The following is a 22,930-nucleotide window of genomic DNA, read 5'->3' as shown; positions in this document are numbered from 1 at the left end:
GGACTTTACGTTCCAGGGATTGCTTTCTTATAACGGATCAGCTAGTATCGGAGATTCGTTGCTCTGAGTTATGGGACAACAGGATCCAGAAAAAAGTTTCAGTTTTATATTTTATATTTCAGTATATAAGATCCTTTATTATCGTAACTTTCATTTCAAGCAAAAATACATTTTATGTAACATTGAATAAACATTTGTTTTTACATTATTAATAAAGTGATAGACTCTTAGATAACTCTTAGCAAAATGGCAAGATCCATGGCTTCGATATTAATATCTGTTCGTTGAGACTAGTTCGTCGTATAACTTACATAAAAGTTAGCATAATAAATGGGTAAGTGATGCACCAGTAATTGACAGTGCGTCGGTAGTGGATAACTTTTTGTAAAAAATATGTAACAATTGCTACTACTAATGATATTACAGAATACAATCTTTTCTAGCTAATATTTTCTACTGTCAGGTCCTGACTCTATCTGTAAATATTGTACAATGTAAAAAAATGGTACCTTGTTTCCTTGATACTTTCACGTGCCAATGTTTTTAAACAAGATATCTTCTTAATTCTATTCTTAAAATTAAGGAGTTCGTTCTACAAAAATCATACAATGTTGTCTATTGTCTTAACGCTTTCCCGAAGTATCTAGTGCTGGAAAAAAAGTGCTGACTACTGGAAGTTTAGGTTTTTTAATATCACAACTGCTGAATCAATGTTTACGTTCCAAAACAAATGATACACTATATTCTATCATATTTTTACATAATCTTAATCATGAGAGGTTATAAACAAGTCACTGACTGGTTCAGCGATTCGGTATGGTACTTTAAAGTAGAAGCAAAAGGATATATGGTAATTGTTTCGAGGAAAGAAGTCTTGAGGTATCCACTACCGGTGTTTTTACCCTACATAGCAAGATGCAATAAAACGAATGAACATTAACTGGCGGTAGAGATCTAGAATTATACGTTGTATATAATGGTAACTGTTTGTATCACAATGAAATTGGAGCAAAGAGACTAGGACTTGAAATTGGACTAGAGTCCCACTGGCACTTATATTTGCATTTTCTCTGAGGTTCTTCTCACTCGTTTACTGTCAATTAACGAGCCTTCATCTCTTGCTTCACACAGTAAGTGAACGCTTGCCAGCCCTCTTGTCGTTGTTGCGACTGTAAAATGTATACAGAAGACGTATAATTGCATCAATCAGAGATTATCAATCAAAGTTACAGACTATTGAAGCAATAAATATTCACGATTTAGGATATCGAACCTATGATAAATTCGTTACTGTTAGGATTTGCACGCATGTATCTACTTGTACATCTAAAGGGGTGATAACCTTCGTCTTACAAGTATTCTACTTTTTTTCTAGACACCACATAACAACTAATTTATTTAAGGCTACGCGTGGTTCGCTAATTTCTAAGTTAAAGCTGTCGTGACTTGTGCGTGTACAACTCAGTAGACTATGAACGTGTTAATAAAACTCTTTTACCTTATTAGAAAGAGTAACTGTTTCATTGACCACGATAAAATTCTGATTAGATTATTTTGCATTTTCAAACTTTGTTTATGGTATCATTGTAAAAACTTTAAAATTCAGTGCGCAAATGGAACAATCTGTACAGAGTAAATTATGTTTAAACAAACGGCAGTCGATTGAACAGAGATGGGCAAAATTTCATTCGATTAATAGATAACGAATAAAAACAACGCGTGGTCATTTGTTCACGATGTTTATTCTGATCGAATCGTTTTTCTGTTAAATGTTTATCGACGTGAAATATAATTTTAATTCTTACTTTTATTCTGATCATTCAATTTATTCTTTTTATTCTATAAATTCAAATGCTAATGGTCATTACAGTAGTTCAATGGATAAATTTCATTCTGTAATCGAAATCATAAATTTTATTCAAATAACGTACAGGAAGTTATGTTTTATTCGTTATTCTAAATTTGTACGTAGACAAGAATTTTACCCATCTCTGCTATTAAGTTTCCTGGATAATGATGACCAGCTATGCACTGAAGTAGTCCTGCGCCGGTTGCAGTCTACCAGGGGTACCTGGTATCGTCCATGTCACGTTCAGAAGAAAAATAAACTAGTTCCTCGAGTAGTACCTTGAATCCTCTGTGTAGTCGATCTTTCATTATCGCGATGAACTCCTTGTACGATAACTGGCCATCGCCATCTTCGTCAAACAGTACAAAGACTGTGTCAATGATATGATTCGAGAGTACGTTTCCCGTACATATTTTCACAGCACGTTGGAACTCGTCTAACGAAAGAAACGAATTATTATTCGGACTTTATGATTCAATTCTAGACTGTCTTTTGCACGTGAATGATTCGTGAAATATTATGAAAATTCGCTAACAATAAACAGAACGATTGTGTGATCGATCAACTTCAGAAAACTAGATCTTACATGATAAATAATAACGTGAAAATAATTAAAGATATACAATTAAAATAGCTTTACCGCGCTATCGGTGTAATTAAATTTGTATTTGAATTATTAATATTATTGTGTATCATCCGAGCTGTGGTCTCCTGAAGAGGACCACACGATCAAGTAATCGAAATCTTGATCAATTGAGAAACCAAAAATCGTTCGCATCTTTTATATTCGTTTTTTATTGATGGATAACATAAGCAAAGAAATGATTCTACAAACCTTTGGATATCGGTTGGTCGGCAAGAGTGTACATTCGCATAGCAATTGCAAAGTCATCGATATTATTCAGAAATTGATAAAAACGCCGAAATTCCTCGAACATGATACCGGTCTGATATTCCGAGTTTTGAACTATCCTTTCCAAATACTTGTCGTACCTGAAACCGGAAAATCCATTGCGTTTAAATGAAAATATTTTGAATATCGTTTTAAGGAAAAGATTTAACAAATGGAGACACGGTGCTCACTCGTCGATATTTAGGTAGGTGTACCGCAATAATATTTTAGCGAAGTCCAGTTCTGAAATGGTGTCGCGTCCTTTGCTAAATTCGTGGAATTCAAGTTCCAGAACTTCCTGCTGCAAATTTTCCATGAAACACTTGAATTCTTCGTACTTCAGCTCGTTGTTACCATCCTTCCCGAAGAAGTGTACCGTTAATGTTGTGTCGACAGCGTGTCGACGTTGCAAACCCTGTGAATACAACGTATAATTTATTATAATTATGCCAATTGTATTCGCACGAAAATATTGGGTGGCCTATCTATATATGTACATGTATATGCAGTTCATCTTAGGATCTGTTCATTAATTGCGTAAGGGTCCCGAGGGAGAGGGGGCAGGTTAAAGCGTCTCTAGGTGATCTTATCTGGAAGGGAGGAGGGATAAAAGACATTTTTACGTAATATTTTACCACAGGTCGAAATTCGGAGCGAGTGATTGATTACTTTAAGATTGCTTCAAATCTTCCCTTTAATTGTAATACGCATTTTCCAAAGACTAAATAATTACTTTAACAAAAAAGTAAAGATCTTTGGTTTATGTAAAACGATAACATGTTTTAGTATAAGTGAACCTTTTCTAAGAAGGGGGAATTGTGGCCCAAGAAATCTTACGCGTCCTCACGCGAAGGTAAGGGGTGGTCATAAATGGCCAAAATCGTCCTTACGTATTCAATGAACGGCCGCTTAAAACGGACCTGATCGTCGTCGATGTATTGGACTTGGATCTCTTCCGGTGTTGTTTGCCTTTGAGTTAAAAGCTCCGTGTTTTCTTTTGTCTCGGTTCCATGACGACCCCTCCAAGCGTGACTAAAGACTTTCTCCATCTGCACGAACCGAGGTAGAAAAAGTCGTTAGAACCTTTGGCCTTACGATTAGGGGGTGAATCCTTCACAAGACAAACATACAGTTGGGTTTGCATAACAGAGAGGCAAAATGGCAGCAATGATTTCAGCATCCAGTGCTAATGCGTCTGAAATAAATGGCAAGAGAGTTAGTATAGGAGAGAGTTATCATATGTTAATATGGAGGCGTGTCATTCTTGTAATTAAGATCGTATTAGAACTGTAGGCAGTGTTAGAATTTCGTATGCTAATTTAATAGATGCTCTGATATGCTCTGTTAATAGATTTATACAGTTCGAACATTTTCGTTGTTTTATTCCAGCGAAATTCAATTTTCACTTACCCAATGGTAAAATTCCAATATTTTCATTCGGAGTTTTTTAAGAGTTGCGTACCGTTACTTTTTTAAATTATTCTGTAAATTATTGGCTTTTCGTTATCGTAAATATCGGTATTGAAATATTTGAGAACTAGCTCAGCGGGGTATGTGATGGTTTCAATTACTAAATTAAGTTTTTGCCAATAATGTTCAAATTTACTCGAGTTTTATCATTGCTTCCGTCACTTAAACGAATATGGACAAATAAATACTAATTAAAGATGTATTTTGACTTTTACTACAATCTCAAATAATAATTCTACATGTGTACATAGTCTGTATAACATGTATAGTTAAAGTATCGAACGAGTTTATTTTGTAGTTTAATGTTACGATGGTTAAATAATTACTTATAGTTAAGACAAACGGTGCTCACTGATTTTAATTACGATTTTCAATTATCGTCGCTTACCTACATATCGGAAAATATACGTTTTCACAACAGAATTTTGTTGCGGGCACATGTAACGCATAATAAATCGGACAAATTGAATTTCGAGGGATTCTACGTGAAATTTCTATTAATTATCCTTTAATGCTTGTAACGCTATGGGCGTAATTATTTGCGTAAGATAATTAATTGTGTATTACATTTTCGAATAGTCCAATTATCGGGTACGAAGAACAAAAAAAATCTCAATAATCGAAATCGTAATTTAATGTAAGCGTTAATATTCAGATCCACTCTAACAGAAGAAAGAGACAAACCAATGTTGACGCGTTCTTGCGAGTGGAAAACTTACGTAAGAATTAGAAACAATCTCCATTTTCTTGTTTTCCCGTTGGTTGCCACGTAGCTTTGGTTTTTTAATGGAACTTTCGTACGGATCCATTATGATTTTCAACTAATACGTAAAAATAAATAATGGAAAATATGAACGATGTTTCTACAAAAGAGAACGTAAAATGGTATGTAAACAAAACTATGTGAACAAAAAAATGTGCATAACAAAAAAACGTAAGCATTTGCGGTGCTCGTAAGGATGAAGTAAAAGTGCGAGTGAAAGTACAAGTGTACAGCATAATTCGAACAAAAAAAAGGAGGAACGATTTTAAGCTTTAAAACGAACGAATTACGAAAAACAAACGAAACGGTTGATTTCTAACAGAATAAATTTCATTCAAAGTAATGTTACGACGACGAAGAAGTCGCACAGATGCGAATTACTAATTTCTTTTCTTCCTTGAATCAGTATTACCAACGAATAATATAAAAAGAAATTAAACAATATTTTTTTTTTTAAAGCAATCTGAAATGGTAACTTCGCAATATATTATTTAAAATCTGATAATGTATTTCATTATTTGGAAACTGTAGTATTGCGTTCGGACGGTTAATCTTAGATTCTGAAAAGAAAAGTGACGTTAATTTTCGAGTATGGTATATCTAGATGAACACGCAGCGTTGAATGAAGGTATCTATAACACGACATAGTTTTCAGAATGCAAATGCTCGTAAATATGAAAAGAATTGAATTCCAACGATAGGATTTGTTTTCTGAGATCTACGTCGCGTCATTGCTCCGGCGTTGCATTAGACGTCGAGGAAAGTGTAAATTGATTACACTGTCAAGCAAGTTCGTTAGTAGTCAAAGGCACAGCCGTCATGGGCTGGTTACGGCTGCAAGCGAATAGAATGAACCGACCGGCAATAATGGAGGGCCACGCTCGAACTCGATTCACTTTTTCACGAATTATGCTAAAACTCACTAGACGTTTCGTTTCATCGTCGATATGCCGCCTCTTCAGGGCTCCGCCGAGCAGCTGTCGAATCTGTGAAAATTACAAACGTATCCATGCAAATTGGAAAATCCTACTTCGCCGCGTCGTACGACCTTCTTCTTGTTTTCGGGTTACACCGATTTCTTCTCTTCCTTGAACGTATTTTTTATTGCTTTATTCGCATATACACAACCAAAACAATTTTTATCTGAAAATCGTTTTCGACATACAGATATGCTGTCTCGTTTCAATATCGTATATTTTTTATGTAAAAGCAAACGTACACGTCGTCAAAATGAGTTTAAACAAGCATTTTTTTTTTTGTAATGATCATTCTTTTCAATAATGTAGACAAATATTATAATTTATCGTATAAATATTTAACTTTACAGTTACTTTCATAAAGCATCAAAAATTCCAGAGATTTAAATTATCCACAACAAAGTTATATGAAATCTCTTGTTGAAAAGCATCGTGACGTAATAAACTCGCCTCTGTTTATTGATTAAAATTAAAAAGATTTCAGAGAGTTAAATAGTGCATTAAAGAGTCGCGTCAACTTTTTATCTGATAAAGTGTCGCGTTGGAAAGCGTCGTGATGTAATCGCCTCTGTTAATTTAATCAAATTAAAAAGGTTTCAGGAGTTATATGCCGCACAAGAAGTTACATAAACTTCTCATCTAATAAAGTATGTCGTCGAAAAATATCGCGAGATATTCGCCTCTGGTCATTTTTAATCGCATAGGTCTTGCAAAAATACTGGTTGCACCACCGACTGAACTTACGTTTTACAGTAAATATTTCTAAAATACCGTAGAACAATCACGTTGTTCTATCCCATCGATATACATGCACCAATGGAAATATAGGAAAACTCGATGCATGCAAAAATGTGGAACAGCTGGCTTACCACAAGAAATTCGGTTTTGTCCACGCGCTCGTTTCCGTCGGTGTCGAACATGTTAAACGCGATACGGAAACCTGTCTTAGGTTCTGAAATAAAATTTCAAAATTCAAATCTTTTAGATCCGTTCAAGTTGTATGGATAATAATTAGACCGCGGATGTAAAATCGTATTTTCACAGATACAGAAAACGAATCGAAACTTGAATGAAAATAGATGCATAAACATCTACGGTTTGATCATAATGAACATTTTCATGCAAGTAATATAAATGTAAACGTTTTAGATTAGACAGAAGTACTTACTGATTAGAATGGATAAGAGAAACAAATATTCCGTGTAAGAAATGATCCCTAAAAACAACGAAAAAAATTATTATTATTATCACTGTCAGTAGAAGCATTTCAAATTACTCGAACAAAATTTTCGTGACGATATCGTTTCGTTATTTGAAATTTCACAAAGGGTGTATCGCTTTCTATGCATTAATTACTACTTCTGTAACGTAACCGTAGCAAGTTACGATAGATCTAGGAAAGTAGCCACGAACATTAGCTACGCCTCATGGCGTCCTAGGCATTTCTGTCGGGCATCCCTTTTCTCGCGGCCGAAGAAACGTCCGATAACTCAGAGTCTTAACGGCGATCGGTGAAGGATCGTCGCGTTACCTAAATTTCCAACCACGGAGCACACACCCTTCCGCGTGCTTCGGCTTTGTGGCCGGCATAAAATCAATTTTATTGCCCTATAAGCACCCCATAAAACGCGCTCACGGCGTCGGGCACGAGGAAAATTTACGAAGCGGAAAAACGAAGAAAGCCGAGTATCCTGGAAGGAAACGGGGTGAAAGTACCGCCGTTCACGACGCGTTTCACTCGTCGGGACGATCATCTCGGGTTTACACCCCCCTTGGGATGAAGTTATACGGCGCTAAAGTTTACACAGTGGTTGGCAACTTCTTTTTACCCGAAGGCAGATTCGAAAAATATCTTCTCTTTTTTGCGAAATTTATAGGTGAGTGGTATCGTAAAGGATTTTCCAGAAAAGTCGTTAGGACGTTGTTCAGATGTTCTTTAATAAAATGGCAAGGAATATATAGACAAGTACTACCTACGCGATTACTATTAACCCTTTGCGGTCGTATTTTTAGACATAGGTGTCGTACTGATCGGAATTAATTTCCGAAGAATGAATAGTGCATAATATGCAAGATTATGAAGGATAAAGAAAATTGATTAATTCTTTCGTGAACTTTAGATATATGTTTGCACAATAATGTATCGTAACGTAATGTTCATATGTAAAGATTGTACTTTACAGTCTCCGTGATGTGGTATCTTTCGGTAACTTTCTTCTTGCCATTTTCGAGTATTGTTTTTGAAAGATCTTAAGAAGCTCAGCTTGTATACGAGGCTGAGCACGACGTATTCGAGGATAGGGAGTTGAATCGTAGGTGGATAAATTTCCTGAGAGTTATTATTCGTAAAAATCTCGTGACCCGTTACAGAACACCAACACATAGTGCAATAAGGAAGCGTTTCGTCTAGTTACGAGCCGAATGGGTTCGTAGCTTTCTAGAGCAGAGGGATCGATATTGGTAACGAGGCGTTCGTTTCGTACGTAGCCTGAAGGGCTTTATTCGAGACGTCCCATAATCATAAGGAACGTCCTTAACGTTGAGTGGATCAAGTTAGGCTCGTATATTCGACCATGAAATTCTGGTTCGTGGGCCTCGCGTGCGGAGGAGAAAAAGAGAAAGTGGGATACAGAGAGCGACGGTGGTGCTCGTTTATTAGAGGGAAGTGTGAAACTGGCTTCGTCCGCGATTATTTGCATTTCCATTAGCGCGACAAACGTGCGGTGAACGCGCAAAAAGCCAGGAAAGGGGCCCGACGAGGTCTGCGACTCGTTAACGGCGCAGCCCTGTTATTTTAATCATCGCAAGGGTGGCGCAATTAATTGCTCCACCTTCGGATCCTCGAAGCGTTCGCGGCAGTCTCGTAAAAACCGATCTTTTAGCTTGATCTTTCGCCTGTGGGGGAAAAATAACGAATTAACGCTTCGAGTCGTAAAGAAGCTATCTCATTGGTCGTATTTCGTATATACGAGCCGAAAGAAGCATATACAGAGTTAACAAACTACTGTTTCAAGCGGTGAAACGTATTTTTTCTCTATAACAAAACTGAGATAATCTTGTGTTTTATTTAATTAGCATTATATATTTATATTTTTTAGACGTAGAAATTAATTTACTTGCAATCATTTGCAACCGTAGTTGAAGTAAAAATATTTATCATTTTATTACGTTATATTACCAACCTTTTGAAACTGTTTTCAGTTCGAAAGTGAACAGACCCATTCAGCTTTGTATACACGGTATGTCGTTAAGATTTCTTTCAAGTGTTTGAAAGTCAAAAGTCCCGACGTATACTTCCCGACTTACTCACCTTTGTCCCGAAGGTTTCTGAACATATGTGGACTTCCTTGACGCAGCGAAGGGACGCTGTTTCTCATCACATCGAGCTCCTTGTCAGCTAACACGCGTCTCTTCAGCCTCGCTAAAACACCACCGAAATATACACTCGTTTACTTGCTTTGTGCAATGGACTTCGTCGAGGAACGGGCGATTTCACTGCATCGTCATTGGCGGTTTGCATATTTTCAAATCAAACGTATCAAAGGACCGAGGGAACGTCCTGCGAAACGGATGCAGCGAATGATCGATAACGATTTCAAATAACGAATAAAAAATAAGCTTTCTATTTTGTAATTTGTATCATAGATACAATGTATATACAATAAGAGGGGTTGTACGCCTGAGAAAAAATAAGAAAAATAGTTACATTATTAATTCGTTTATCGATCGATACCAGCGAAACGAGTAATATATTCTTTTTCTTTTTTTTTTCTTGCAATATTGTATTTTACCAAATTGAATTTCATATGTAAGACAGATTCTGTTTTGACTTTACTACGTTACACAGCATCGTGTCCCATTACGATACGTTGTTGCATATCACAATGGCATACGTCGTCATAGACGGAGCGAGTTACTATCGTAGGCTGGCAGTGCTATTGCTGTCAGTGCAAATTTATTTAATACTCACGTCTGGGTTCGGGTTCAACAACACTGTCGAGGAAGTCCTGCGGCGTCATGTAGAGTTGCCCATCGAATTCAACCGATGCAAATTTGATAAATCTTCTTTCTCTCATCGTTAGCTTCACTGCCTTTTGTGTTTCATCTTCGCGCTGCGCAACAGAATGAAGAAGGATATTCGACATCAATTTGTGACTTCAACGGACATTCAATTGACATCCCTATGTACCGATCCGTTGGATTTGCATCCATATCGGCCCTCGGAAGTCTGTTTGTATAATGTAATACCAATATAACGCAACTTCTAATAATAATAAACAAAATTATAATGTAGAACGAACGGCAAGATATATCAAGAAATTATATAAAATATATTTAATTTTTATATTACATTTCAGTTACATTATGATCTTTTCTTATTATTACTAGCAATTATTTGATATCGATTTGGTTATTTCATTTTATACAAACACACATATTTTGTTTCAAAAAGAGTAGAAATTAACAGGAACGCCTGATAACGTCTTTCGATTAATTGGTACACAAATGGCACGAATTTTATTGAAAGAATTAATAAATGGTTACGAACGGTCGCATACATATATCTAATGGTAGAGAGAAGAAGACTGGTGTATCAGGTGAACTACATAATATTTTGCGTACACGCAATATTTATTTCATGATGCAAGCGTGGTAGCTTAAGCCATTTGGGCAGTATCGCGCAAGAAATTTCGATAAACCTAGCGTTAAAGAACCATGTGCAGACCGGAGGAACGCGACAACGAAAGATGGTCGAACTTTTCGAAGGGCGAGAGACCTTTCTGTTGGCTTCCTTCGTGGGAGCCTGTACGCCCACTTTGCGCTCGATTACTCTCCTCCCACTTACTTGAACGCTCAGCTACACCGAGTCGGTATTTCGCAACGTAAGCCTCGGTTAAGCCCTTAAAGATATGCGCACAAGAGTCGTGTAACGACATGAATTTGCGATCCCGCCGGTGCAGATTGAATCGTTCATTCTGAGGACGTGAAATTGCTGGAACGCGCGACACCCGCGCCGTGGACCGTGTTTCGCAACAACTGATTATGAGTTATTGTGGTAACCACGCAATTCCCTGTTTCTTTCGTTTCGTTTCGTTTCATTCGAGGCGAGGCACGCAAATCCTGAAATAACGCGGCGGAGAGGATGTTGATGAGTCGATAGAGAAATATCCACGTCTTTCGCGATTTATTTGCACCCCTTTATTGCGAGGAACGTTTAGTTGAAAGACTTCAAAATGAAAGTCATTGCAACGCGAGACACTTGGTTACAATTTAAATAGAACTCGATCTTCTCAAGTGGCTAGACAGAGAAAACTACGTACGGTTTCTGTATCTAAACACAGTATCTGTAACATGCAGCCATCATCTAGCTTATATTTTATAACATAAATTTATGTTCAGGATACGTTCAATCACTGTCAATGGTAAGAAGCCTGCAGTTTTACAGCAACTGGACAAGTTAAAACCGGACATATGCATCTATCGGCTTTATCGGAGGTACGGGATTCGAGTTTTCTTGCTCGTGACACGTCAGTTCGGCAACCGATTAAAGCGAGAGTACGAACACGGAATTATCGTTTGTATCGACAGTGTTGTTACATCACACAGTTATCATTATCCGTATCAATCCGTGAACGAAATCAATTCCCGTTGGTTCCGAGCCGCACGCGCAATAACATCCAGCCGTGCAAAATCACCCGAAGGATCTGCGGTGGTCTTATCGCGTCGACGTATTTCCATAATCGGATAGAGCGTCTTTCGGGAATCTCTCACCGAGCGTGAATCGACTTTCTTTTTTTTCGTGATAAATCGTTTTTACAATGGTTCGCACTTGTAACGGCTGCTTCCTGTTACCGATCAAGATTAGCTTCCCAACCACATAGTAGCATCACGCAGACTGGAATGCTCCCTTTTGCTAAAAGCGCAACCATTACGCGTGAAATTAGAGAAGTAAAATGAGCGTCGTTAATTAGACTGCCATTCGCGCGGTTCACTTCGCGGTTCGTACAAGGTGTACCCCGTCAGAAATGCGGTTTTCTTAGGAATGTGCGAAATTAACAAACGCGCGGTAAAAGGAAGGAAATATTTCTTTGACAGTAAAAGCGCTGAGATCGGAACGATTTCATTTTAATCCATGAGTTTCAATCATTTTCTATTACCGTGGTTTACGGGTGGTTTCGTGATTATTTTTGCATTTCTTTTTATTACTATTACTTTGGTTAGTAATTCGCACACATTTCGTGACGAGGAAGGACAAACGGGAATTTTGCGAATCTATTTACACCATCGAAATCGTCAACAAAGTATGTTCTGCACTCCCAAGTTCGAGAGCTGATTTCAACCCCTTGAAGTGAATAATAGCAGTTAAAAAAAAAAAATATGTATTCAATGAATTTATGAGAACTACAAACACAGCAAGTTTCGTCAAGATTGATCATTTACACTTCGGTATGGTCCCTTGTTAGAAATAACACCAAAAGTGTTTCCACTTTACGTGAATAGGTCAGTCAGTAGGTACAAAATTCTTCTATCCATTTTCAAAATCGCAGAACTCACTTTATCCCGTCTAATAAAACCAACAGCTCTAGACGAACTAATTGATATGACGTCGAGACGTTGACAAATAGACACGTTGTTACCAACATCCACCAAAAAGGTGTTCGCAGAGACTCGGTAGATTTTCGTGTAATTGGCCCGATAAGGATATACGATATCAGTTTCAAAGAACGAAAGCGTTATCAATTAATCTCGATACCACCGACGCTTTGCATCGCGAAGCGGAAGGTATCCCGTTTCGTTGGTTGCAGTACCCCGATTCGAATCTGTGCCTTATGCAAATTCGCGATCCTCCGGGGACCAACGCGACAGGGAGACAACGGAAAGCGGGGAAACCGTCTGACGGTTCTCAGGTTTTCTCCAAAGCGTGTTAAATCCTGGCCAAGGTCAACGATGGGACAGAGTCGGTACAACCGAACGCTCTTACGAAATCGCCTCCGCTCCACCGTATCCAGGGACACGATCTCACGATTCCTCATTCAGGGATACATCAGTGACAGTGCCGGCCGTCTCGTAGGGGGAGAAGATATTTCCGCGAGAATGAATTTACGCCGCGGCACGACCATAAATCGCTTCGTTTCTTTCCGTGGTTAATGCGCGGCGCCGGCGATTTATGGGATACCAAACGCCGTTAGGTCTAATCTTCTCGTTAGAGAGTCGAAAGAGCACCGAAGGTGCCGGTGCCTTTGTACGAATTGCTACCGGTTCGATCTTCAGCCCATGGACCACCGAGGCTTCGCGTCGTCTTCGAAATTGGGTCGCGTGTAACTGAGCCGGATTAACGAAATTCTTGGTCCGTTTTGCTTGGTTCTCTCATTTCAGCTGCGCGCAACGTCGCTAATGAATATACTCCTGCATCCTGCATCTCAGATATCTATTCGAAATAGATTGTCTCTTGTTAGGTGGTCTCGAAAGATTCATTTGTTTTATCAGTAAAGAATACGTACACGATATTTATGTTTTATGCTACATTACTGGGTTGTATAAGATTCATTTTGCTCTATTATAGTCGGCGTTGGTTTATGCGGACCGATTTAGGCAGTATTTTTCAATAATCTATTTTACTTTTATTTTCGTTATTTTTCTATACAATCACGCGAAAGAACAGCGCTATTAACCCTTTGCACTCGAGGCATTTTTTTCTGGTTACTACCAGCAACAAGATGCTTTCTTAGCATTCTATTGCCACGAACGCTAAGCTTAGATTGACTTCGAAGATGAGATCTCTAATTTGAGATTTGCCTCACCGATGATCATTTTATTGACACATCGAGTTCCAAAGAAATTGAACCTAAACAAACATCAGAAGTCAAGACAAAAGAAGTCAAACCTAACGGTGACCGAGGCGTCACCTCTCGAGTGCAAAGGGGTAATTTTTCTGTCGTAAAGACACATTTGTTTAAATTACAACTCCCCTTTAATTACAACTCCGAAATAATTAATAATCAACCACTCAATTTCGGCCTACTTCGCCCCGTACTTTCGTTTCATCCCGTCGTCTTAAAGTTAGATTTAATATCGTGAAAGTAACATCCTATAGCTACAACCTATAATAGTAACCGGCTCGTACACTCTGACGCACACAAACGTTCGTCCCACACGAATTAATCTCATCAGCTTATGAAAGGCAAACACATAATCAAAGCGCACTATTATTTGCAAACGTGTCGATAACGCAGTCAACCGGGTCCCTGTTCTAACGAGATAAATACCCCCGAGATAACTAGCACCGTGTTCCTTCAAACTCTGTTGCAACCACGGTAGCGCCTAGTTAACCATGCGTACATAGTAAGTATCGCCGTCATTTTCAACCTAATTTTTCAGTCCCGCGACTCGCTAGCCGCATTTTCCCGGGTAATGCGTCCTCGTCGGCGCCGATGATTACGCTATTGGTCCTGGCGGGACGAGGCGGTGTTAATTTAAACGGAATCACGCTCATCCTATCAATATTCCGGGTAAGCTCGTTCGTAGCTTCGTAGCTGCGTGATGCCGAGTTAACTAACGTCTGTTGGCACATCCTCGCGTGTCCTCCGGTATCCCGAGAGCCGAGGATCTAGGGGTTGTCGGGTGTTTGGTTGTGTGGTGTTAGGTTGGCATGTTAGCGGTCCAGGGTAATGACAGGCGCGGTGAACATTATGCTAAGTGCGGAGGCATCCGAGTTCTTTTTCTTCCAACGGCCTCGGATCCTCGTCTTTCTTTTTCTCCTCGATATCTCAGCGTGCCACCGTGGTGATTAAGGCCCGTTTCATCTGCACCCGTAAACGCTCGCAACCCCCGGCCCCTTCTCACCCCGTTTGACCTCCTCCGTCGTCCTCCCAGGTCGGTTGTTATAGTTTTCAATAAAGAAGCACGCGACGAGCTACTTCGCCGCACCAACGATTTTCTACGGGTCTCTTGGTTCGCTCCTTGCCACACAAGTATTCCAGTTGTTTTGAAACCTTTCGCGGGGTGAATTGAAGGAAAGAGTAGTCAGCGATGATAAACACTGTGCTTGAACGAGTAGTCTTTCTGTAATTATTCGAAATGATCACAGTGGAAATACTTAAGGTCCTAGGCTAGGTTGGAGATTAAATTATGTATTTTTCTTCTTATGTTTTCTTAAAGTACTAGATCTGGTATTTCGGAATGAACTTTCTATTTATTCTAACATTCTGAAACTTATAAGTGGTTAACTTTGTTTGAAAGTGAAAAATCAATGTTTCATTTTTTTTTCATTTGTTAGTAGTCGTCATTTATGTAATTCAAGTATGTAGTCGTTATTTGAAAAAATTTCATAGGTCTTCGAACCGAACCCCCTATGTTCTCTAACATTCCACGACGAAGTTTGCTTAATTTGATGTATTAATTGTACGTATTTATTTTCTGAAAATTTTAGGTCTTATAAACATTCGTGTACTGTACATCGAACTTTTTCTGTATTCTACCACTATTCGTCTACCATCGAAGTTACTATCGAAGCTTCCTATGCATGTAAACAGTCATGTTCGAGTTCTGCTGTGGGATGCATGTTTTCCAAACAATTAATTTGAATTTGTACAGAAAATGATACTTGACAATTATTTCTTTGACATTTAACACAGATACTTCTACTGCAATTTCTATTGACAATTATTGAAATAGGAATAATCTCTATAATTTTAAACATATAGTATTTATAATAAACATGCAATGATCGATGGTAGTTCTAGTACTAAACTGACATCCTCAAAAGCACTTCAGTTTCGGTGATTTCTCATATGTTGGTGTAACATTCGCAGGATATATTTTCAAGTACGTACATTTATGTACTTTCAGAAAGGCTACAAAAAAAAAAAAAAACTCGATCTTTTATCGTTCCTAACGGGAGGCCTCTTAAATCGATAGCCGCGAGAAACGATCGTATCTGTGAAGGATCGATAGAAGTTTGATGTTTTAAGGATATGGTGTGCCATTCCCATCCTGCGGGCGATGCTTAACAAGCCCTCTAGGTACTTGTACATGATTTTTGTTTTTGCTTGATTTTGTTCCTCTAAACCCTTATTTTATTCCTCCGACAGGATGAGCCCTATATGGCGCGCGATCTAAACGCTAGGGATAGTAGTTCTCGTATCTTTCCATCAGGCCAGATTGATGCAGAAGCTGGTTCGTTTCTGATCAATTCTAAGTTCTTTTGTTCCCTGAGAAATTTTTATTTTTAAAGACGATTAGTTCTTGCACTGCCATCTTGAATTAGCAAACGGAAAGGAACGACAAATGCTAGACACATTAGGAGAAATTATTTTATACCTTTTAGTTTGTCTCGAAAATAGAAGAATTTCTTTTGTAAAGGCCTTTTTTTTAAAAATAAGATAATCTCTAGCTCCATTTTTGTCACAACATCAAGCACATTTGTTTTTATTTGTTACGTTGCCTAAAAGTAGCAGCTTATAAATCAGAAACACATTTCGATTAGAAAAATTCATATTCGTATTAGATTAGATGAACCAACGAAAAAAAGAATAAATTAAAACTCTTTGTACCCGATACTTTAGGAGAGAAAAGAAATACAAATATTACTTATTTTGTGACCCAACAATGGAGAAATCACTCTTTATTCTTCCCAACTTGGATTCAAATTAAAATAGTTACGGCTTGGCCTAGTTTCTAAAATCGGCCTCTATTATCGTGACGTTGCGGGGTTTAAGTACCAGCTGAAGGGCAATTTGAATTACGATTAATTTGAAGGTACGTCGGTGTAAAAGGATCGGAAAGGTATCTTCAATCGGTATCGACGCCTCGTAAAACAGTTCACGGGTTAATGATTCACGGCTAGTAAACTAATGAAGTTAGATTTATAGGTGCGTAAAGTCGGTCGTATACTTTAAGCATTACGTTTAGGAAGATTTAGGTCTATTTCATTGACCACAAAGATGCGTTTCGTGGGGCCTTAATGTTAGTTTATGGCAGCTAATGGTAATTATTGTTATTGGATTCAAAATTCTCGTCATCCAAGCCCTTCGTTAAGAAAATCGTAGAACTGTTAGATAATCAACAATAAAAAAATGTTTCATTATAGCTTTACCGAGAATAAAGAACACATTTATACCTTTACGGTTATAATTTTATAGATTCACGATGACACACTTATCTCAATATTTAGCCACTAATGGCTTACAATTAGACAACCGTAAAAGCATAATAAAAAATAGTACGTTGAGCGAGGGTTTTTATGAAGCTTTCTTAATTAATGGTTCGAGTTAACCAATCTCTCGAACTTCATGATTATTTTATTTATTATCACGACTTGATTCTTCTTCGCGTATTAAACTTCAAGATTTCGGGAAATAATTAAATTCTTATTAATTGTATTCAAACGCAGTCTCCGCGATTACTTTATTTTTCATCTACATTTAATTATAACATTTAATTAAACAAATATACATTTAATTAAACAAATATTCTTTACTATATCCGGTACTAAATTCATCTATCAATTGAATTCTCGTCTCCTTTCTCGGGCAAGTATGTCACCCTCGCTATAGAAACAGAAATACCAACCGGATACTTTCCGTTGTCCACTTTTCATGTAAAAACCGACCCTAAATTTATTCACTCCGTTAGATCACAATGGCTATCTTATCGCGCGATTTATTTCACTTCAGAACCACTCTGTAAATGCTTTTACGCGTGAACTGCGGTCAGCGAAGATAATTGATCGTAAAATTGCATGGATATCAAAATTGAGAGATTACGTGACACGAACTTACGAGAAAGTCAGGTTTGCCTTGGCGTGCAAACACTAGGTTATCCGTTACACGGGATCGTAATGGTTTATCTGATAAACGGGTTCCAATTACAAGACGATGTCCACGGCCCTGCATTCCCCTGCGAATCTCGCGGAATTTCACTTTATAGGGTTCGCGACTCTATTTATGACTATTCGCCGGCATTGGATGTTTCACTTGTTCGGAGGAGAACGGGTAGATAGCGTGCATACGGCATTCATTCGTTTAATTCGATCTGGCACAGCTTCTACTTTGAACATCTAGTCTATTTCAACAGAAGTTTACGTCATTTGTGGGGCAAAGCTTTAGGTGAATTTACAGGATCGTTTAGATAATGTTGTACCGTGATCTGCCTGAACTTCCATACTTCAACGATAATATTTATTGAAGATGTCGAGGGTACAATAATGTTTGCTTTAGCGATACAAACCAGTTATGCTTTACTGTACTAATAATTAAACAGTTTTTTTTTTTTTTAAATCGTTACAGGATAGAACGATGTTTCATTTATTAACACAAAGTTTCTTAAAAAGAAGCAAGAGTTTAAAGCTACCGGATATAACATTTTCTTTGCTGCTTCGGTAGCTTTAAACTCTTGACTCGAATCTCAAAATTTTCCGTGATTTTACTAAAACGAAAACAAATTCAACGATCAATAAATTAATGTAGCTAACGATTAAATACGAAAGAGCTTTTTAAAAGCTACAAAATGGTAGATAACACTTGCGTATAAAGCAATTTTAATGACTTCAAAAAATTGCACGAACTGAAACGACGTGACAAAACGCACGAGCTTATGGTTCACTGTAATAGTTCTAGGATCGTTGAACGCAGCCGAGTATCGCGTGCTTAAATTGTAATATGTTAGAGGTTTCGCGAAGAATGTTGCAGCTCGAATTAAGGACACAAAGGCTGCAAAGACTTAGTCATTTAGCGAATCGTTCTGTTGCCGACAATTTCATAAACTGGAACCTTTGTACAGTTGTGTCCTCTACATAGGCTTTTGACCTAATTATCTCGGCCGTAAGCTATTATTACAAGACAATTCCAAGAATTTCATGGAACTACTTCGAACGGTAGCATTAGTTACCGTTCCTCCCCTAAAGTACGAAATTCACGCTTGGTGAACAGAATTTTCCAGAGAAGTGATCAGGATTTTTTACTATTGGAAATGGAGGAACAATGAAATAATAAAATTTACTTGATACTAATTTGATTAACGAAAAGTTTTTGATTTTATTTCTAAATGTCACGAGTAAGCTGTGATCTTTTTTGTAAGAAGAGGTGGTCAAGATTAACAGGCAAATGTTATGAGTAAAAGGTAGAAAGAATTTCTAGTTGTATACACTGCAGTTTTCACGCATGTATTTAGGCTTCGGGAATATCCTAAACTTTCTCTTTTCTTATTCTGCAGTGACAGACATGTATATGCATTGTTCATATATTCCTAGTACATTTATTTTTGTAGTAAAATGGAAGGTTGAATTATAGTAAATATTCCAACACTCTTTTTTTGGACAAATGGAAAATTTTCTAGTAATACGTTTATTCGAAGGAACGTTTCTAATTTTTGTATTTAAAAGTATCTTTAATTAACAAAGGTGTAAGAGTCGTTGGCGATGTCGTTTTTTACGTGAGCATTCTGCTCTATCTCAAAGCCGAGTTATCTGAAATTTCAAAAATCGACCAATTTTTAATAATATTATGTTGTCCCCAAAGGTTTCTTTCGCTTGATTAATAATTAATATATACACGATATTTTATGTTTTATGTTACATTACTGAATTGTCCACGATTCATTTTGCTCCATTCCTGTTACAACACGAGTATCTATGAAATTAGATTGTCTATTTATATAAACACGACCACATATTGGGTTGTCCGGAAAGTTCGTCGGCAATTTTTAAGAAAAATTCAAAGGCACATTTGAATTTTGATATATATTTATTGAATTATATAAATACCATTTTGTTCCACGACCTTTCCACCTTTTAAGGGACGCACGTTAATTATTTTCAACCGTTCCAATATAAACAGACGTGCACCATTTATCAAAAATCGCCACGGACTTTCCAGACAAATTAATAAAATAATTGAGCGCAACTCGCGAAAGAAACTTTCGGCGCAACCTAATATATTGAATAGGCCAAGTGCCTTTTATCTAACGCTTAGGTAATTTAATGCATAGTGGTTCCGGAAAGTATCCGGAAAGTTATGGACGGTAGTGGAAGTTAAGAGCTAATAGGATACATAACGCGATCCGATAACGGTTCCGCGATGAGCCGCGTTCGCACTATCATCGGTCCGTCCGATGATACGGTTCGCGTTTCTACGCACTCCTGGAGCCGTGTTCGACGTTATCTTTGGATAGCGTATCCTTCGATCGTTGTATCGCGATGGCGAAACGGTCGGCGGGGAGGATTCAGGATAAACGACGCGGTCGAATCTCGAATGCGATAACCGCTGCCAGTTCGTTGCGTGGCCGCAGATGCTGGCTCTCCGCGTGATTTGTGGTCGTCCGAGAGAGGATCTGCGGTTGTGCTAGAGACGCGGACGACCCGTATCCACGCGAAGAACACGTCACGGAACGTGTTAAACGTTCGCGTTAACAGCCTGCGATTCCCTTGGGACGTCAGCCGGTCGGTGTCCGGCCGATCGTGATTTCGTATTCGGGAGTGTATCGCGTTTCATGAGATTTAGGAGTCTAGGACCGTACTGGTTAGGGAGAATTATAATTCGAACTGTTGGTCACTTGGTAGCGTTTAACTGGTCACCTTACGTCGCGTCGTTATTTCGCGGTCTAATACGAGGATCATTCTACGAACGTTTCATTAATAGAAATATATTATCTTCGTTAGATAGGAAGCTTTCTGATCAACGAAAACTCTAATAGAGAGAGAGCGGAGCTCTGTATCGTAGAAGATGGATCGCAGTACGAACATCTGATGTAATTTATTTTATAAGAATTAATCTCTTATTAAAATTACGTTTTCACAAAATCGTTGAGTATAAGGTCATTTCATGGACATAGTATAATATAATACACCGTTGAATTTGTTTCGATATCAGCAACGACACTATATTCATAAAATTGGGGTTTTGAATTAAAAACACCCACGCAGTCGTGTACAATTCAAACGTTCGATTCTACAGAATGCTTTACTTCTGTTACACAATTGGAAAACATTGCTTTTAGATGTATTTTTGCAAAGCAGAAGAAAATTGTTTTCTTTGCATACTTCTTAATATGCTCAACATTCATACGACACTATATTCATGAAATTGGGGTTTTGAATTAAAAACGCCCATGCAGTCGTGTACAATTCAAACGTTCGATTCTACAGAATGCTTTACTTCTGTTACACAATTGGAAAACATTGCTTTTAGATGTATTTTTGCAAAGCAGAAGAAAATTGTTCTTTGCATACTCTTTAATATGATCAACATTCATACGAAGTTTCATTTAAATCGGAATTTCTGGGTTTGAGAGTTTTTCTTGTCAGCTTACCACGTGCAAGGTCGTCGAAATCCAAAGCTGTTCTTCAAGAGTTACCTTGACAAAATTTAACTTAAATTTTATGCAATCAGATAAATATTACATACGGTAAATGAAAGTTAGATATAATGAAAGTTAGATAAATAGAAATTTGCGTACTGGAACCTGCTAAATTAAAAGATGAAAGCATTTTAGTTTGATTTGTGATCAAGAAAATAAGTATAAGATGAAACTTGACAAATTTTGAAAACTATAGGGTTTCTGAAATGTGACTTTAGGATTTTGTTTTCGAAACGACAGTATCGTTCATGTTTATTTGTTCATGTTTACGTGTACTTTCATTAGAAAGAAAAAAATCGAATGCACTTCAAACCAAAAAAACCAATCCACTTCAAATTTTGTTTTATTAAGAAACAAAATGTTGAAGCCCTTTTTGGAAAACACTTTGTAATTTATATAAAAGTATCTCATTAGTAAACTTTCCGCATTGTAATTCTTTAAGAAATTTTACGTTTAATTGTATCATCGTTAATTTCACATCCTACAGTTTGCAATCGTCTTTTAGAGAAATTTACATTTCATTCATTTAAATTTACATTCCCGTTGAATCTCTACATCTCTATCGAACCATCAAATTTCGACATACATTTTATCGATACGACGTGTCATGTGATGTTTTTCATCGAACGTCCTCGCAGTCTAAAATCTTAACTTGTAACCTATAGCAGCGCAAGATCTACGAATATCGCATCGTGCTATAATATTTCATCTGATAAAGAGACACACGTGTAACATGCTGTAATATAACCGAAACGAGTTCGAATCATTTAGAAGCAATTAGAAAATAATTATCGCGGAACGATTCTGCAGTTATCTGCATCAATGATTAAAAAGATATTATCGATCGTTTCCTTTATCTCGGACCACGTGTCAGTGTTTCAATTTAAGCTGACAGCTGACGATCTGTCTGTGACAGGCACGTGGACGCACATTAATTATGGAAGCAAAATAGTGCGATAGAGAAACGGAAATTTGTATTTACAAACCTTTCGTGACTTCAAGGCGTGCACCACGTTGGGTCTCGAGTATTTGTATCCAACGAGAAGCGCAATGGAAGCTGCTGCGATCACCCCGGCACCGGTTCTCCATTTTTTCACATCACTAGCACCACGCCACGAGACGTACGAATGAGTGACACCACGAAAATGCCGAGAGAACGAAGACACTTGTCGTAATAACCTTGCTACGGTCGCCATCTTTAACGCGGACGTTTACTATCACGCGCATGCGCCGCGATACTGCCGGCAAATTCCTTTTACTTAGTACGTGCCGTCGCGACGCCTCGAAATTAAATCAGTGATTACCAAACTATGCTGCACGTATACATTGGTAATATACTGTAAACAAACTGATATTTTCGGCAATATCAGCACCATTCTCAAAGATAACTTCGCGAGTATGTCCTAAACTTTCGTTGGCCTTATCGTAATTGTTCCTTGGTGTCGAATGGAGCGATACACTTTATTAGAAATTTTTTGAAATTAAATGTCTTCAAACGTAATTACGAATCGAAGATTTTCAGGCTCGTTGTTGATTGTATTTCTCTCTTGCTTATTTTCTGCTCAAATCTTCATGATCCATTCATGGTTAATCGATATCCGTAAAACTTGTTATGCCCAGCAATT

General features: G+C 37.7%; 1 protein-coding gene across 9 annotated transcripts; it reads right to left on the bottom strand.

The window, feature by feature from the left end:
• Positions 1–86: 86 nt before the first annotated feature.
• Positions 87–22,538, bottom strand: LOC128877094 (calcium uptake protein 3, mitochondrial). Of its 9 annotated transcripts, XR_008457187.1 has the most exons (13): positions 22,292–22,535; positions 9,922–10,063; positions 9,262–9,372; positions 7,120–7,167; positions 6,821–6,903; positions 5,898–5,960; positions 4,931–5,032; positions 3,632–3,790; positions 2,933–3,156; positions 2,685–2,842; positions 1,986–2,285; positions 1,499–1,623; positions 87–1,169 (listed from the first exon to the last, which is right to left on the bottom strand). XR_008457187.1 is itself a non-coding variant. In XM_054124095.1 (12 exons), the coding sequence occupies exons 1-12, from the start codon at positions 22,499–22,501 to the stop codon at positions 1,101–1,103; spliced, it is 1,527 nt and encodes a 508-aa protein (XP_053980070.1). In that variant the 5' UTR covers positions 22,502–22,533; the 3' UTR covers positions 88–1,100. The 9 variants fall into 9 exon arrangements, 7 of the variants coding, with proteins under 7 accessions (XP_053980073.1, XP_053980070.1, XP_053980071.1 ...); XR_008457188.1 differs by lacking the exon at positions 1,499–1,623; XM_054124095.1 differs by lacking the exon at positions 1,499–1,623 and having other exon boundaries at positions 88–1,169; positions 2,128–2,285; positions 22,292–22,533.
• Positions 22,539–22,930: the final 392 nt, after the last annotated feature.

The sequence above is a fragment of the Hylaeus volcanicus genome, chromosome 5, assembly GCF_026283585.1.
Source record: "Hylaeus volcanicus isolate JK05 chromosome 5, UHH_iyHylVolc1.0_haploid, whole genome shotgun sequence".
Lineage (NCBI taxonomy): Eukaryota > Metazoa > Arthropoda > Insecta > Hymenoptera > Colletidae > Hylaeus > Hylaeus volcanicus.
The sequence above is the reverse complement of the archived record's forward strand: the minus strand, read 5'-3'. Positions and strand labels throughout refer to the sequence as shown.

What these genes read in the sequence shown, in the direction of transcription:
- LOC128877094 (XM_054124095.1), bottom strand. Translation starts at nt 22,501, where the DNA reads ATGGCGACCGTAGCAAGGTTATTACGACAAGTGTCTTCGTTCTCTCGG. An exon ending in ACGCCTTGAAGTCACGAAAG is followed by an intron (nt 10,064 to 22,291) that starts GTTTGTAAATAC and finishes TCTGTTGCGCAG; the next exon opens with CGCGAAGATGAAACACAAAA. An exon ending in CGACCAACCGATATCCAAAG is followed by an intron (nt 2,286 to 2,684) that starts GTTTGTAGAATC and finishes TTCTTTCGTTAG; the next exon opens with ACGAGTTCCAACGTGCTGTG.